The sequence below is a fragment of the Physeter macrocephalus genome, unplaced genomic scaffold (assembly GCF_002837175.3).
Source record: "Physeter macrocephalus isolate SW-GA unplaced genomic scaffold, ASM283717v5 random_664, whole genome shotgun sequence".
Lineage (NCBI taxonomy): Eukaryota > Metazoa > Chordata > Mammalia > Artiodactyla > Physeteridae > Physeter > Physeter macrocephalus.
In genome coordinates, this window is record NW_021145871.1 from 33845 (window position 1) to 50000 (window position 16156).

The 16156-nt window shown below is 55.7% G+C and overlaps 2 protein-coding genes across 3 annotated transcripts; one reads left to right on the top strand and one right to left on the bottom strand.

The window, feature by feature from the left end:
• Window positions 1–1765: 1765 nt before the first annotated feature.
• Window positions 1766–5584, top strand: HSPB7 (heat shock protein family B (small) member 7). Of its 2 annotated transcripts, none has more exons than XM_024125742.3 (3): window positions 1766–2037; window positions 2492–2637; window positions 3790–5584. In XM_024125742.3, exons 1-3 carry the CDS (start codon window positions 1854–1856, stop codon window positions 3967–3969), a joined length of 510 nt encoding a protein of 169 aa, XP_023981510.1. In that variant the 5' UTR covers window positions 1766–1853; the 3' UTR covers window positions 3970–5584. The 2 variants fall into 2 exon arrangements, with proteins under 2 accessions (XP_023981510.1, XP_007128420.1); XM_007128358.4 differs by having other exon boundaries at window positions 2504–2637.
• SRARP (steroid receptor associated and regulated protein) lies at window positions 5152–14262 on the bottom strand. Its single transcript, XM_028485857.2, has 2 exons — window positions 13979–14262; window positions 5152–12679 (listed from the first exon to the last, which is right to left on the bottom strand). The coding sequence occupies exons 1-2, from the start codon at window positions 14070–14072 to the stop codon at window positions 12249–12251; spliced, it is 525 nt and encodes a 174-aa protein (XP_028341658.2). The 5' UTR covers window positions 14073–14262; the 3' UTR covers window positions 5152–12248.
• Between the last annotated feature and the right edge of the window lie 1894 nt (window positions 14263–16156).

Genomic DNA, 16156 nt, shown 5'->3' on the forward strand with positions numbered 1-16156 from the left:
AAAGAGAAACAGCCCCTGCCTTCAGGAGCCCCCAATCTAACGGGGAGACAGGCGAACCCCTAACTCAGGGAACTGCCAGTCTGATAGGGGAGAGAGGACCCAGGAAGACCACGTCACACTCAGGTGCTGGGGTGGGCAAAGCCAGTTGGTACAGCGGGCACCTGGGCAGGCCCCCCCTGTGTGGGCTGCAGCAATCAGAGAGGGCTCCATGGAGGAGGAGGAACCGGAGCTGATCTGGGAAGGAAGGGCAGGATTTGGAGGGGGGAGCAGAGGCCCCACACTGCAACCTGGGCAGCAGAGGACCCCCGGCCTCCCAGAACGGCCTTCCCTGTTTCACCCCCTGGTCCCGCATGATCTGTGCATGGGCAGAGGGGCTTCTCAGGGGGTTCGGGACCAGACTGTCTCCATACATGAATGTTCAGGTCACCCCGCCTCCTGGAGGGTTTGGATCAGAGAAGACAGGGTTCAAATCCCAGCTTTGCCATTTGCTCGTGTGCAAGCCCCAGGCTCTCTGTGAGGCTCTGTTTCTCTATCTATAAAATGGGAATACCGTCTCCTTCCTGAGCCGTGCGGGGATCAAATGAGGCCATGCTGGAGAGCTTACAGCCAGGAGCCGGTGCCCAGCAGGCACCTCAGAAGTCAGAGCTAGGGCTTCCCTGGTGGCGCAGTGGTTGAGAGTCCGCCTGCCGATGCAGGGGACACGGGTTCGTGCCCCGGTCCGGGAAGATCCCACATGCCGCGGAGTGGCTGGGCCCGTGAGCCACGGCCGCTGAGTCTGTGCTCCGCAACGGGAGAGGCCACAGCAGCGAGAGGCCCGCGTACAGCAAAAAAAAAAAAAAAAAAAGAAGTCAGAGCTAGAATGATTGTCTTGCGGAGCTCTCCTTTACCTCTGACTGAGACCCTGCCCGCTGCCACCCCCGGCATCTCCTCTCAGCTGGAGATGTCTGAAGCAGACATTTCCTGGGAACATAACCTTCTATATTGTTAAGGACCATTACGAAATTATCTGCTCTCCTCCCCTGAGTCCAGGCCCAAGCCCTAGCCCGGCCTCAGCTTTCTCCTCTTGGGTCCCAAAATGTTCCAGAGTTGGGAGGTCGGTGATGGGGGGGAGGGAGATAAGCATGAAATCTGGGTCCCCGTGGGAGCTGGCAGGGGAACAGCTGCACATTCTATTCCCCACCCCAGGGCTGTCTCAGTCCTTCCTAAGAGATGGCTGTGAACATTATCTGCCCTGAGGGAGGGAACCCCTCGCCTCATACAGGGGTCCAGCAGGTGGGGGTCCTCCATGCACCCCTGACCTCCTGACCTTGCATCTCCCACTCTCCCCAGAGCCAGGGGCTTGGGCCTTTCTGCCCTGATCATCCACACCTAGATCCCTCTCCCCAAGGGCTGGAACTTTGTGGGAGAGGGGACGGAGGGAGAGAAAACCCTGTCCTCAAGGAGCTCGCAATCTGGCGGGGGGAGACACAGAAACACCGAACACACACAAGGTCCTGAGGCGGGCCCAGGGGTCTGAGTGGCGAGGGGACAGCGTGCGTCCCCACCTCGTTGCCGTGGGAGGCTCCGCTGCTGGAGTTATCGGCCTGGAATGCGGGGCAGTGAGCTCAGCCTCATGGGCCTGCCTGTGTTGGACTGTCAGCAGTGCCGTCTCACTGGAGAAGGTTTCCAGCCCCTCTGGGCCACCGAGAGGACTAAATTTAGCTGGTAGACAAGGGGCTGGCCCCGCGCCCAGGGACGGTCGGGCCTTATAAAGCGGCGGCAGTCGGGGCCCGGCACGCTCCCTCCGAGCCTGCTGTCCTCGTGCCCTCCTGTCCACCCTGCCCACCGGCCAGGGCCCGGCCGCCCGCCCGTGGATGAGCCACAGGACCTCCTCCACCTTCAGAGCGGAGAGAAGCTTCCATTCCTCCTCCTCCTCCTCCTCCTCGGCCCCCCACACCCTTCCCGCCCAGGAGCCACCCATGGAGAAGGCGTTGAGCATGTTCTCCGAGGATTTTGGCAGCTTCATGCGGCCCCACTCGGAGCCCCTGGCCTTCCCAGGCAAGTCCTCCGTGGGGAGGGGAGGCGCCCGGGGAGGGGACACCTGCTCCAGGGCACCACCCGATGTGGCTGCAGCTGCCGAGCTGCCGGGAACAGGTGCTGTACAGCTGCAGCCGCGTGTGACCACCGGGACAGAGGCGGCCACAGAGACAGATGTGGCCGTGAGAACAGGCAGGCCTTCCAGAAACAGCTCTGGCCTGGGGCTCAGCTCCACGCACCCTCCTCCAGGCCTGGGGTGGGTCACTACAGACATATACACACACCAACCCCACCTGTGCTGGGTAAGGCCCCAACACATCCCCCCACCCTGGGCGGAAAAGGTGGGCTGCAAGAGGGCAGGTGGCAGCTACGGCTGAGGGGGAGCTCAGGCCCGGGGCCAGCCCCTTCCCTCCGGGGAGGGAGCCGGAGACCTGGGTTCTGAGTGCCAGCCCGTCCTCTGCACTGCTCACGGCAGCCCTCCCCACAGCGCGTCCCGGGGGGCAGGGCAACATCAAGACCCTGGGAGATGCCTATGAGTTTGCCGTGGACGTGAGCGACTTCTCACCTGAAGACATCATCGTCACCACCTCCAACAACAACATCGAGGTGCGAGCTGAGAAGGTGAGCCCGCTCCCCGCCCCCAGACCCTGGGCCCCACGCCTGTACCCTCTGCCCCGTGTCCCCACTCATCCCGGGACCCCGCACCCTGCCCAGTACCCCCCCAACCCCCAGGACAAACTAGAGGCCTCGCTCCTGTAGCTGGTGGGCCACGGGACCCCGTTACTGCCTCTCTCTGCCCCAGGCTCCCAGTCCAGGGCGGCTGAGGAAGCCACAGGGGATGGGGGAGGGGGGGATGGATGTTGAGGGGAGGTGAGAAGGGAGATGAGAGGAGGGAGATGGCGGCTGAGGCAGGACAGCCCTTCCTGTGGGTATCTGGAGAGGTGGGGGGCTCACTGGTCCCTCACTTCCGGACCCCTGAATTAGGCCCAAGGTTGAGAGAGGCCCTGCAGTGCAGGGTCACACACACCCCAAACCCCACACTCCTTCCACCCACAGGTCTCAGGGTCACTTGGTCACTAGGGTCTCTGAGTCCCAGCTCCCAGGAGGCCTGCACCCTGGAGGAGGGTGTGGCCCTGGCTGAACAGGGATGCTGCCCCCAGCGGGCCAGAGCCACCGGTGCTCCTTAGGGAAGAGGGTCGGCCCAAGGCTGCCTCTGGATCCCCCTTGGCCTGGCTTTCCCCCCTGAGCACAGGAGGCTGGATGCCCGAGGGGCGCCTCTCAGGGAAGCCAAGGGCTGTGGGCACCAGGACCAGTGGGCAGCACGTGCCAGCCCTGCCACCCTCACCAGTGACTCAGCCGCCCCAGGCTCCTCTGGACACTATGTGCTGGCTGAGTCACTCAGGAGGGGCCGCCGGCCGAGCCCTGACGGTGGACACCGTGTATCCGGGTATCCAAGAGGGCTCAGCTCTGCTCTGTGCCATCTCCTTGCTGCTCAGGAGTCCCAGATTCTGCCCCTGAGTCTCCTCCCCATCTGAGCTCCCCCCACCAAGACCTTGCCTCTGCCCCGGGACCACTGGAGCTCCTCTAAGCACCTTGGCACCTGTCCCTGCTCAGCCCTAGCCAGCCCCTAGGCCAGGCCTCTGCACCTGAGAGCAGAATCCCTCGGCACGTGGGGGCCCAGCTGGGGTTAGACTGGGGAGCAGGGGCTGTGGCTTGACGTGAGCAGGACAAGGGTGGGGGGCAGCCTGCCCTGACCCATTACTCCTTCCCCAGCTGGCAGCTGACGGCACGGTCATGAACACCTTTGCTCACAAGTGCCAACTGCCGGAGGACGTGGACCCCACATCGGTGACCTCGGCCCTGAGGGAGGACGGCAGCCTCACCATCCGGGCTCGGCGCCAACCACACACGGAGCACGTCCAGCAGATCTTCCGGACCGAGATAAAAATCTGAGGGCCTCCCCCTCCCTTCCCCCAACTCCGCCATCTTCTCCCCCACTGGCCGGCCAGAGTGGCTCTCCTGACCCCCTCATGACAGCTTCCGGGACGCTCAGCCCAGGTTCAGGCCCTGACACCTCCACCCCAGGCCCCAGGTGGGTCACATCCTCTCCAATGTGGCCTTTTGCTCTACCCAGGCCAGGCCAGGGACCCCCTTGCGTCTCCCGTGGCCCCCAGATTCCAGATGTGGCCTCGTTCACTTAATCCAGAATAAAGGGATTGGGATGGGGAACAGGAGGTCCCGAAGAGCCCAGTTTGGGGAAGGGGCATTGGGACAGGCAGGATCTCTGGGCAAATAATCTGCAGGAGAGACAGACAAATTCTGATCTATGGAGTCTCTGCAGGGCAGGGGCAGGGGGACTGGGGACCTGGGGACCTGGGACCCCCTTGGCCAAGGGGAGCGGAAGAGGCAGAGGTGCCCAGCTAAACTGAACTGCCCGGGCACAGGGAGGCCAGGGGAGACAGCCATGGTGGTCCGCTTCCCCTCTGCGGCTCTCCAAGCCCCGAACCAGCTGCCAGGCTGTCTGCCCACAAGGTGCCCCAGCCAGCCAGCTGCGCCAGCGCAGGGCCCCATTGTGTCTGTATATAGATGGGGCTTTTCCAGTACAGCTGGTTCCTGATAAACCGTGTGAACCGTCTGTTACCTGCTCGTGCCCCCAGGTAAGCCTGGGCCAAGGGGTGGGGCTGAGCCTTCTCTCTCCCACCCAGAGACCTGGACCCCCGGGGCTGCCTCCACTGCACACAGGTTACCCAACAGAGGAAGCGTGGATGGGGCTTTGGGTCCTCTAGGTAGGACCCCAGCTTCCTGCCCACCTTCTCTTGTGGCCATTCACCTCCCCCATCCTGCCCTCTATAATCCGTGAAGCTATAGGCTTGGTGTGTGTATACCACACACACACACACAAACAGGCGTACACACATGCACGTGCACACGTGCACACTTATCTTTGTTCTTTAAATACTAAACATTACCACTGGTTAAAGCCAAATTCGGAACCTTCTAAAATCAGATTTACAATCTCCATTCTTCTCAATGCGGACAGAGTCTGAACAGTTGAGCGCCCAGCTTAACCACTGACGGTTGGATTTGAACCCATGATGTCAGAAGCTGCTCTCAAACGGCCCTCCCAGACCTCTGTGCAGTGGGGGGTAGCTCCCCTCATTCTGCCTCTCAGCCTGTGCACCCTGCGCCCACAGTTTCCTGCTAGAGAATGTCCTAATCACAGGAAGAGTCACACCCCAGTTCCCTCCTAGTCCCCAGTCCAGGGCAAGGACCTCCCGTCTGCCTTCATTCTGGGGAGCCCCAACTGCCCCCCGTGACCCTGGCTCAGTCTCCCACATACAGAAGCAGGGGTGATGGGTAAGGGTGGTTCCCAGTTAGTCGGGGCCCCTGGAGCAAGTGGCAAGGCCAGCCTCGGCCCTCTGTACCTCTTTGGTCAGCGTTCTGTAAGGTGCCCTCTCACTCCTGCCATTCTGGGGCCCTTAGGAGATGACTGGGTGGGTGGTGCAGAGGAGGGTCCTGGCATTGTACCCCGCACACACAATAAACAACAGAATCATGGACTTCTGGAGATCACCCGCCTGAAGTTCTCAAACTTGGGATGGGGCTGGAGGCAGCAGAGTGCGAAGGCCGGGGATGAACAGACATACCTTTCTTGAGATTTGGGGGCAGGGGTGGTAGCTCAAGCAAAGTTCAAGACCTCACAGAAATGTGGGTGTCCTTCGGCCTCCTCCTTTGGCTCCCAGGCCCACAAGGGCAATAATCTGGGAATTATTTCTCTGAAAAACCTTGCATCGCCTTCTCTTCCAACTGCCAGCCCCTGCTACTACCAGCCAGGCACTGTCCCAGGCACAGGGACACCAAAGTTGGGCCAGCTGCACTGGGCTGCTCTTGAAGCCTATCTCGTACCAGATGGGTTCTGAGGACCAGAGAGGCCAAGTGACTAGCCTAGGGTCACACAGCCCCAGGGGCATAGCCCGGCTGAAACCTGGCTGGGAAGCTGACTGGTTCAGGCAGCCTGACTACCCTTTGGAGGGACTCACACACACACCCCCAGGCGCTACTGAAATCGGAGTTCCAGGCGCTCCTCCGCGCAGCTCGGTGCAGACGGAAGGAGGGGAGGGAAGGGGGGGGCGCGGTATTTCCAGCCTCTGTGACTCACTGATTCCACTGGGCTATTTGCAGCCCGACACTCATCGGCGAGGAGTTGGGGGGAGGAGCCGGACCAGCATTCCCCCTCCCTCGACCCCCACTTGGGGTCAGGCTCACCTTGGCGTCCCAATCCCAGCGGCGTCCCTCCCTGGGCCGGGCTGGCAGGAAGCTGGGCTGGGAAAGGGGGCATTTCCTTAAGTCACCAGTGGGGCCGAATACTCCCCACCCCGCAGGACCCAGCAGCCCCCTCCCCAGATCCCGGTTTTAGAGGATGAGGGCTGCGCCGTGGACAGAGCGGCCGCTGGGGACTGGACACCGTCTAGAGTGAAGGTGCCCTCCTGCCAAGGTGACCCTGCGGAAGAGGAGGGCGGGGACGTGGGGACTGCAGGCTTTCTTTCGCTGGCTCCGCCCCCTGGCGCCTGGGCTGGCCGCCACGCTTTGTCTCCACTGGCCCCCCACACTTTCTAGGCTAAATATAGGCCTGGCTGCGGGCCCTGGGCCCCGCCCCTACCCCGTGAATAATAATTATATCAGCCCCATCCATTGAGCACCTAGTGTGTGCCAAACACATGCTCATCCCCACAACAATCGCAAGCGCGCAAGGTAGGTACCAAGGAGGACAGGAGGTTCAGAGAGGTCAAGCAACTGGCCCAAGGTCACCCAGTTTGGAAGCGGTATGGCTGGAATTTGAATCATTGTCTGTGACTCTAGAAGGTCCTCTGCTGGGTCACCCCAGATCAGTCCCCCACCACCAAAGGGCCGAGGCAGCTCCCCTGCTCCCTTCCTGTATAGGGAAGGGGAACTCCTACATCTTAGAGCTTTTGGAGTGGGGGTGGGCAGGAGGCCGAGGCGGTCGAAAAGATGCAGCCTTCTAGGGCTAGAGACCTGCAAGAAGGTCCAGGTCAGGTGGTGCCAGAGGGGTGTGGAGGACTTAGGAGGTTCCATCACTTTCAAAGTCCTAGCCCAGGCCAAAAGCCTCCTCCTCCAGAAAGCCCTACAGAGCTACCAGCTCGGAGTCACAGACAGAGCCCAAGGAACGCTAGGTCCAAAACTTGTCTTTAAAAGAAGCTCAAATTCAGATGAAAGGAGCACATGCCTGGGGGTGAGGGCAGACCCTGAGGCTTGGTTGGCCAGCCCTGTGTCCTCTGGGAGTCACTCCAAACTCCTCATGGTTTGATGGTGGGACCTAGGCCCAGGGAGGGGTAGGATCTTGCCCAGGGTCACACAGCAAGTCAGTGGCAGAGATGAGGTGAAGACCCAGGACTCCAGAACTTCAGGGCAGAGCTTCTCTACCACACCAACACCCCATCCCCACGCCACCCTTCCCTGACCCACCTCCAACATTGTACCCCTCCATCTCCCCGCTGCCCCCATCCTCTTCCCAGTCTGCCTTGGATCCCAGTTCTGCCATGGCAGAAGATGCCTTATTCTGCCCTCTTGCTCCCAAGCCTGGCATGGGAAAGGAGCTAAGTAAATGTTTGTAGAATTTTTTAAAAAGCTAAGAAGCCTCAGTAAAGCGTGGAGGATCAATTGCGGACTCTGGAGTCACATCGCCTGGCTTCAAATCTTGGCTCTGCTACTTCTGAGGTTTGTGATCTTGAGTTAGTAACTTAACCTCTCTGTGCCTCCGTTGCACCATAAAATGGTGCTTAATAGGATCTACCTGCTGTGGTTGTTCTGTAATTCACTTAATGGGCTTGGCACATGGTGGTTGACTCTAGCCCACATATGCCATGCATTGAAAATGCCCAGAAGGGCTCACTTAGAGCCCTGTTATTTCATTTAGACTTGGATCCTGACACCCCCAGTTCACCCATACTGTCTCTGGCTCCATCAAGACCAAGACTTGGGGGACTTCCCTGGCGGCACAGTTGTTAAGACTCTGTGCTCCCACTGCAGGGGGCCCAGGTTCAATCCCTGGTCAGGGAACTGGATCCCACATGCATGCCGCAACTAAGAGCTCTCGTGCTGCAACTAAGTAGCCCACGAGCCACAACTAAGGAACCCTCCTACTGTAACTAAGGAAGACCTCCTGCCGCAACTAAGGAGCCTGCCTGCTGCAACTAAGACCTGGTGCAACCAAAAAAAAAAAAAAAAAAGACCAAGACTTGGGCTGGTAGGGCAGAGGAGCTGCCCTGTACCTGGGGTCTTCTTTCCAGGAAAAGCAGGTGAGGCGGGGCTAAAAGGTAGGCTCCCCAGGGTCCTCTCAGAAGACTGTCTGGGCCCTGGGGGTCGAGGTGGGGGAGAAAAGCACCTGGAAGCCTTAATTTCTTATCATAAACAAAGATCAGGTAACCCCCTCCCAGGGCTGCTGTGAGCAACCAGAGAGAGATGGTGTTTTAGTATAAACTCGATAAATGCTAACCTCCTGTTAAAAATCTCTGTGCTTAAAAAAAAAAAAAAAATCTCTGCTTGTTTTCTGAACAGGGAAAACCAAGCTTCCACCCTCTGGCTCTGCCCTCAAACAAGAGAGGGTCCTGAGGGACGTGGTGACTTGAGTCTGCTAGGTTGGTGCCTGAAGCAGGAGCCTCTGGGCAGGGGAGGAGGTGTTTACAGTCAGCACAGCTGGCCTGGGGCTCACCCTGGGCAGCCAGCCAGGCCAGTCCTGAGCTCTGAGGCCCTCCAGGGCCTGGACACAGGGTCAACCTTCCATGGGAGCCTGAGGGCTGCTAGACTGGGTGGGGGCCCTCTGAAGTGCCTCCCTAAAGGGTACAAAGCGAGGCTGCTGGCCCCAGGGAGCCAGAGAAGAGAGAGCAGGACAGCAAATCTGCCCCTTCATCCCCCTCTTCCTTCCTTCCTTCCTTCCTTCCTCCCTCCCTCCCTCCCTCCCTCCCTTCCTTCCTTCTTTCCTTCCCACACAATTCTTGACCACCTATTATGTACCAGGCACTTTTAGGGCACTGGGGACACAGTCCTGTTTAGGCATAACTGTCAACCTGGAAGCACATTCACTGATTCACACATTCCACTCACTGGTTCAGTAAAGTCTTTCATCTCTTTGTTAATTCATTCTCTCAACAGCTTTTCAGTAAGTTCCTGCAGTATTGTGGGTAGGTAAAGCTCCGAGGGCGAACTACCTCCATTTCAACCCTGGCTCTGCCACTTACTATCTGTGACCTTGGGCCAGTTGCCTAACCTACCCGAGCCTCAGTTTCCACATCTGTAAAACGGGACAGCACCTCACAGGACTGTGGTGAAGAGACTGAGCTGCTCTCCTGCACCTGTGTGCCCCCAGCTCAGTGAGGGCCTCACTCACGTGTTCGACCCCCAAACACTCCCTACACACTGCCAGGCCCTAGGCTGGGTCCTTGGAGAATGTTCATTCTTCCTTCCTTCACTCATTCAACACACATGAACAGAGCACCTACAGCATAGTACAGAGTTATAATGCTATGACTACATAGTCACACTGCCTGGGATTGGGATTTGGGCTCTGCCTCTTTCTAGTTGGTGACCTTGGGCAAATCTTTTCATCTCTCTGTGCCTCAGTTTCTTCACCTGTAAAATGGCAACAAAAATTATACCCACCTCATGGGTCTAGTGTGAGAACTGAGGTGGCATGTGGTGCATATAAAAATATCAGTAGTTATTTTTCTAGATGAGAGGGATGCTGGTTAGAATGAAAGTCTGGCTTCTGAAAACTTGACCCCACCAGGTGGCTGGCCCCGTGGCGCCAGCCCCTTGGCGCGCAGGTTCCCACCCTCCCAACCCAGACCAGTGGGTGGTGCCTCCATTCTGATGATAGGGCGACACCTTCTGGCGCAAAGCTAGACCTTCAGCCCCACACTTTTCCTCGTGGGTCTCAAACTCCCTTTGCAGCGACGTCTTTGGGCTCATCTAGTCCAGTGATTCTCAGCAGGGGGAGGAAAGAGGAGGGGGCATATGTGGTCCAGACTATTCTCTCACCACCTCCATAATCCAGACTATCACCCCCTTTGCCTGGATTAAGGTGCAGCCTCCTCAGCTTCCTCCCCTGCCTTCCTATCCCAGCGCAAGAGCTAAGGAATTTTTTTTTTTAAGGTATGTCATGTTGCTGTCTGCTCACAATTTCCAACGATCCCCATCTCAGAATAAAATAAAAAGACCTCGAGAATTCCTGGCGGTCCAGTGGTTAGGACTCCGTGCTCTCACTGCGGGGGGCCCAGGTTCGGTCCCTGATCAGGGAACTAAGATCCCACAAGCCAAGCCAAGCCAAGCAGCTCTGCCCAAAAACCAACAAGCAAACAAACAAACAAAAAACAAAGACCCCATCGTGGCCTGCAAGGCCTCACATGATATGGTCCCTGTCACTTCTCCGGCCTCTGTTTCGAGTGTGTACATGCATTGTCTCCCCCAGGTGGAGGATAAGCTCCTTCATGGCAGGGCCTTGTCTGTCTATCACTGCTCCATCCCAGGGTCTAGCCCAGAGATTAGCACACAGTGGGTACCCAAAAAATACTTGGTGAGTGAATGAATACTCCAGCCAGACTGAATAACTTTGGTCCTTCTCCTTGGAACACTCCCCACCCTGGCCCCCTTGCCTTTGTATGACTCACTCACTGGTCAGATTTTAGTTTAGATGCCACTTCCTGCAGGAAGCCCTCCTTGATCTCCTCTCCCTAATGGGCTGGGCATCCTCCTCCAGCCCCAACATCACTCTCTGTGCCCTTACTGTTGCACTTACCAGAAGCTATTGCAATAGTCACCTTCTTCTTGCCTCCCCCACCAGGCTGTGAGCTCGTTGAGGACAGGGTCTGCTCTCTCTAGATCCCCTCTGTTTAGAAGAGACCCTGCCAGGACGAGAGGCCATCTGCTCTACGGTTAAGAGCAAGAAATTGAGCACCAGGCTGCCTTGGGTTCGAATCCCAGCTGCACCAGTCTATGGGACCTTGAGTGCATTCCTCAACCTCTCTGTGCCTTGATTCTCTAATCTGTGAAATGGGTACAAAACAGTGCTTCCTGGTACTGACACTTGGAGGATGTCACTTCCCTGGCACAGACCAAATGGTCAGTACATGTTAGCCACTAGTGTTTGTAGGAACCTAGTAAAACCGTCATTGAATAAACGAACATTCAGCAATTTTAATCCAAGAGCCTTGAGACACTCCTCCTCAGATGAATCTCACACAGCTCTGTGCATCTCTTAGACCTACACCTCCCCTCACAGCAACCCCCACTTCCTGCTGAGGACAGGACTGCCCTGCGGGGTAGGGACAAAGCCCCCAGCCCCCTTTTCTGTATCCCTAGAGGGCAGTATAAGCCTGGTATGCAGCTCAATAAATAATATCTCTTATTTTCATTCATTCAAACATGATACTCCATTCCCTTTCTGAGCACTTCTGCCCCCTCTTGAGAAGCCAGTTCCCCTTACTTCCCATCCCACCTGGGCCCTTGATTCTCCCATCCTGAGTCCTGTGCCCTCCGGGTGATCCCTAGCGACCTACACACTTGCACGTGAGCTGACAGCAGGCAATGTGCTACCCCTGCCCATTGTGCTGGGAGGTTCTGACTCCTGCTCTGGGATGAGATGCCAACCAGGTGACCCTAGGGAGGGTGGTTTGCAGTGCTGGCTCCTTCTCATCTTTTAGATCATACTTTGTTACCCACTCAGAGAGGCCTTTCCCAATCACTGTATCAGAAAAGCTCTTTGCCCCATCATTTTCCATCCCAGCACCCTGTTTCAGTTTCTACACAGCACTCATTACACTGTTCAAAATCATCTTTATTAGGTTGTTTAACCTTTCTTCCCCACCCCCAAGAGTACAAGTTCCAAGAAAGCTGTAGTATCTTCTTTAGCACTTTGCAGGGCCTGGCATGTGGGAGATGCGCCTTCAGAATTTGCTGTGTTAGTGAATTAGTCTCTTTCTATGTGGCGTTGCGTTATCCTGCTTCCGCTGAAAGGCGAGCAAAGATGGAGAGGATGGAGAAGTAGGATACTCATGGCTGTTTCAGATGTCCTTTAGGGATCTAATGCTCCTTCCCTGGCTCAGGCACAAAAGACTTCTGCTTGGCTGGGGAAGAGGGGGTGAACCCCGGGAACTGCATCCGCTGAACTCTGGAGCTTGGGTTGCCAGCCCTGTCCTCCCTTGGCCAGGCTCTTCCAGTTAATCAGCCTGCGCACAGACACAGGAGGAGAGGGCTTTGAGAGAGACTATGACCGTTCCCCAAGCGGAAGACCTCGAGGACACAGTCTTCACAGGGGCCCCCTTGGCTTCAGGAGCCCCCTGGAGGTAGAGTGGGCTGGCTGGGGAGGAATCTGGGGCCGTAGTCTCTCTGCAGGGTGGCAGGGGGCCCCTGGTCTGGGCAAGCCCTCCCCCACCTAGGGGAGCCTCCTGAGTTACATGGGGGGGCCGGTTTTCTCCACATAACAAGATGTAAGTCTTCATTGGAGGGATGACAGGTCCTAGGTTGGGACTAGGGACGCGGGGTGGCCCTGGGAGTGCTGCCAGGGAGATCTGTTTCCCACGCGTACAGTCGATAATGAAAGTTAGGTGAGCTTTGGGGATGGCCTTCTGATGGCGGGCCGGCTTTCCACCTAGAAGGAAGGAAAAGACCAAAGATTTGTGTTAGCACTGAAAGGGATATGGTTGCATTAATTCATGTGTTCATTCATTCAACAGGGATTTTTTTTAATTTAATTTTTATTTTATATTGGAGTGTAGTTGATTTACCATGTTGTGTTAGTTTCAGGTGTACAGCACAGTGCTCCAGTTATACATATACATACATCCATTCTTTTTCGGATTCTTTTCCCATATAGGTTATTACAGAATGCCGAGTAGAGTTCCCTCAACAGGGATTTAACTGCGTGTTAGTTGACGCACAAAGATGGGAAGACAGTGGGGCCTAAGAGCGTGGATTTCAGCACTGGGGAGACCTGAGTTTAAACCTGGCTTCCCCCCATATCAGCTCTCTGCCTTCCAGGAACATGGAGGCCACTGCATCAGAGCCTCTCAACCCCACCGTGCCCACGAGCTGCCTGAGCATCTTGTTAACATGCAGATTCTGGTACAGCGAGCGGGTCTGGGGTGGAGCCTGAGGGTCTGCATTTCTAACAAGCTCCCAGGGAATGCTGGTGCTGCTGGTCCACCGACCACACTGTAGTGAGTAGTAAGAGGAAAGCCCCAGCCACCTTCTACAGGTGAGGAAACTGAGGCTCAGCTTGTACAGATGTTGGTGGTCCTCAGGGAACATCATGCTGCTCTTCTTCCTTCCCCACCTATAAGCTTGTCTATCGGTACCCTCTGCCCTGGGGCTCCCTGGTCTGTCCACCCCCCCAAACGGGGAGAAGCCAAGAACCAATCAATCGATTTATCAATGAAGCAAGTGCCAGAGCAGGTCTCTCTGAATCCAAAGCCTATGCTCTTAGAAAAGTAAAGTTTCAAGTTACCCAAATAATAAACAAATCCATCCTCTTAACTACGTGCTCTTCACCACGACACAGGCTTCAGAAGGAAGCTTCTGTGCTGGTAGGTTAGTTAACACAGGAAATACAGTCAATTCTTGAGCAACATGGGTTTGAACTGCGGGTCCACTTATATGCGGATTTTTTTCAATAAATACCAATTACTACACAATCCGTAGTAGGCTGAATCTGTGGATGTGGAACCTCAGATACGAAGGGCTGATTGTAGTTATAGGCGGATTTGCGTGGAGGGTCAGTGCCCTTAACCCCCAAGTTGTTCAAGGTTCAGCTGTAAATGAAGCCCACCCATGGCTTGAGAATCCTGGCGGCCCCGGAGGGGAGGGTGCCTACCCTCTGCTGCCAGCCCCGCCCCCAGCCTGCCCAGCCCCCCTCAGCTGCAGGGCTGAGGCACCCTCTGCCACCTCTTACCTGAGCTAGTCTCCAGGTCCGTCTCCAGGCCCCTGACTTTGCGGCAGGCTCTCGGGTCTCTGGGGTCTTCTGTAGGGACTGTTCCTGGTTCCATAGCGCCTGGCTTAGCACTGGCAGAGGCAGCAGTTTTCAGCAGCCTTTTCCAGGATGCAGCTCCCACCCGAGGACCAGACGTTTTATATTTACCAGCTCCGGAGCCGCTGAGTGAATTCCACCACGAGCCACAGGAACTGGCTTGCAGCAGCTGGGGGACTGCTTTGATCAACGGGGTTATGTCAACAGGATTGCTGTCGGGTCACTGGGAGGTAGGCCTTTTACCAAACAGATGCTGTTTCCTCCAACTCCAGCTGCTTCCTCACTCGAGACAAGCCTTGGAACCCTCTCATCCAGGCCTCAGTTTCCCAAACCTCAGTCATTCTCTGGCTGCATTCCCAGTTTTTAGTTGTTTTTAGTTTTGTTTCTTTCCTGCCTAAGATCTATATGGAATACTACTGACAATATGTCCATGTCTTAGTCGGTTCGAGCAGTAATAGACCAGGGGAGTTAAACCACAAACGTTTGTTTCTCACGGTTCTGGATGCTGGGAAGTCTGAGATCAAGGCACCTATAGATTTTAGTGTTTGGTAAGGACCTGCCTACTGGTTCATAGATGGCTGTCTTTCCACTGTGTCTTCACCTCACAGAAAGTGCAAGAAAGCTCTCTGGGGTCCCTTTTACAAGGGCACTAACCCCATCAGGAGGGCTCCACCTTACCTAGGACCAGTATCCTGTTTTTCTCCATCCTGAATCCCTTCAGGTTGCACCGTTGGGATGGCTGCATTGGTTGGTGGCTTGATGGCTGCAACATCCTTCGTTTACTATTATGGCAGGTGACATTCTTTGTCCACAGGAGGAAACTTGGTATGCCTTCATTAAACAGAAACAGTAGTACTACTATAAATAAGTAACTATGTATGGTAGAAGATGGTACCCCAAAGATGTCCATGACTTAATCCCCAGAACCTGTGAAAAATGTTACCTTACACAGCAAAAGCGTCTTCGCAGGTGTGATTTAAGGGTATTCCAATTCTGACACCAGTTCTGATGTGTTTTGTTTTGTTTTGTTCCACATTACCAACCAATTAATTCATTTCTGACGTTACCTACCTGGAGATAGCTTCATATCTCACAGGCTAAGAGTTCAGTCCTACAAGATTGCCCCTGTCACAGACATCAGTCACAAGTCCTGGTTGTCACCTGTGCTTCTGACCTACAGATGGGAGGGTCCCACAATGCACTCCTTGGATTCGATTAGTTTGCTAGAGCAGATCACAGAACTCAGAGAAACATTTTACTTACTAGATTACTAGTTTGTTATAAAAGAATGTAACTCAGGAACAGCCAGATGGAAGAGATGCACAGGCGAGGTGTGTGTGGAGGGCTAGGAGCTTCCACACTGTCTGAGAGCGCCACTTTTCCCCAATCTCCATGAGTTCACCAACCCAGAAGCTCTCCAAACCCTGTTCTTTTGGGTTTTAATGGAGGTTCGCTACATAGGCACGACTGATTAAATCACTGGCCTTTGGTGGCCATCAGTCTCCAGCCCCACTCACATCACAGAGGTAAGTGGGTCGGTGGGACTGACAGCTCCAACCCTCTAATCACGTGGTTTGTTCTCCTGCCCACATTCTTAGGTGACACAGGGGCTTTCCAAAAGTCACCTCATTTCCATAACAAAAGACACCCTTTTCACTCTTCTGACTTGGGAAATTTCAAGGCTGTTAGGAGCTCTGTGCCAGGAGCCAGAAGACCAAATATATATTTATTTAAATATATATATTTATCAGAGGTGTGGACTTTGAGATAGGGATATTGTCCTGGATTATCTGAGTGAGTTCAATCTAATCACACGAGTCCTCATAATTGGAGACTTTCTTCTGGCTGGGTTAGAAAGAGATGTGACAAGGACTTCCCTGGTGGCGCAGTGGTTAAGAATCCGCCTGCCAATGCAGGGGACACGGGTTCGAGCCCTGGCCTGGGAAGATCCCATATGCCGCGGAGCAACTAAGCCCGTGCGCCACAGCTACTGAGCCCGCCCGCTAGAGCCCACGAGCCACAACTACTGAGCCCGCACACCACAACTGCTGAAGCCTGCGCGCCTAGAACCCATGCTCTGCAACAAGAGAAGCCACCGCAATG

Coding starts and splice junctions, on each gene's coding strand:
- SRARP (XM_028485857.2), bottom strand. CDS start 14,072: ATGGAACCAGGAACAGTCCCTACAGAAGACCCCAGAGACCCGAGAGCC. Junction 12,680..13,978: donor GGACCTGGAGACTAGCTCAG/GTAAGAGGTGGC, acceptor CCTTCCTTCTAG/GTGGAAAGCCGGCCCGCCAT.
- HSPB7 (XM_024125742.3), top strand. CDS start 1,854: ATGAGCCACAGGACCTCCTCCACCTTCAGAGCGGAGAGAAGCTTCCAT. Junction 2,038..2,491: donor GGAGCCCCTGGCCTTCCCAG/GCAAGTCCTCCG, acceptor TGCTCACGGCAG/CCCTCCCCACAGCGCGTCCC. Junction 2,638..3,789: donor TCGAGGTGCGAGCTGAGAAG/GTGAGCCCGCTC, acceptor CTCCTTCCCCAG/CTGGCAGCTGACGGCACGGT.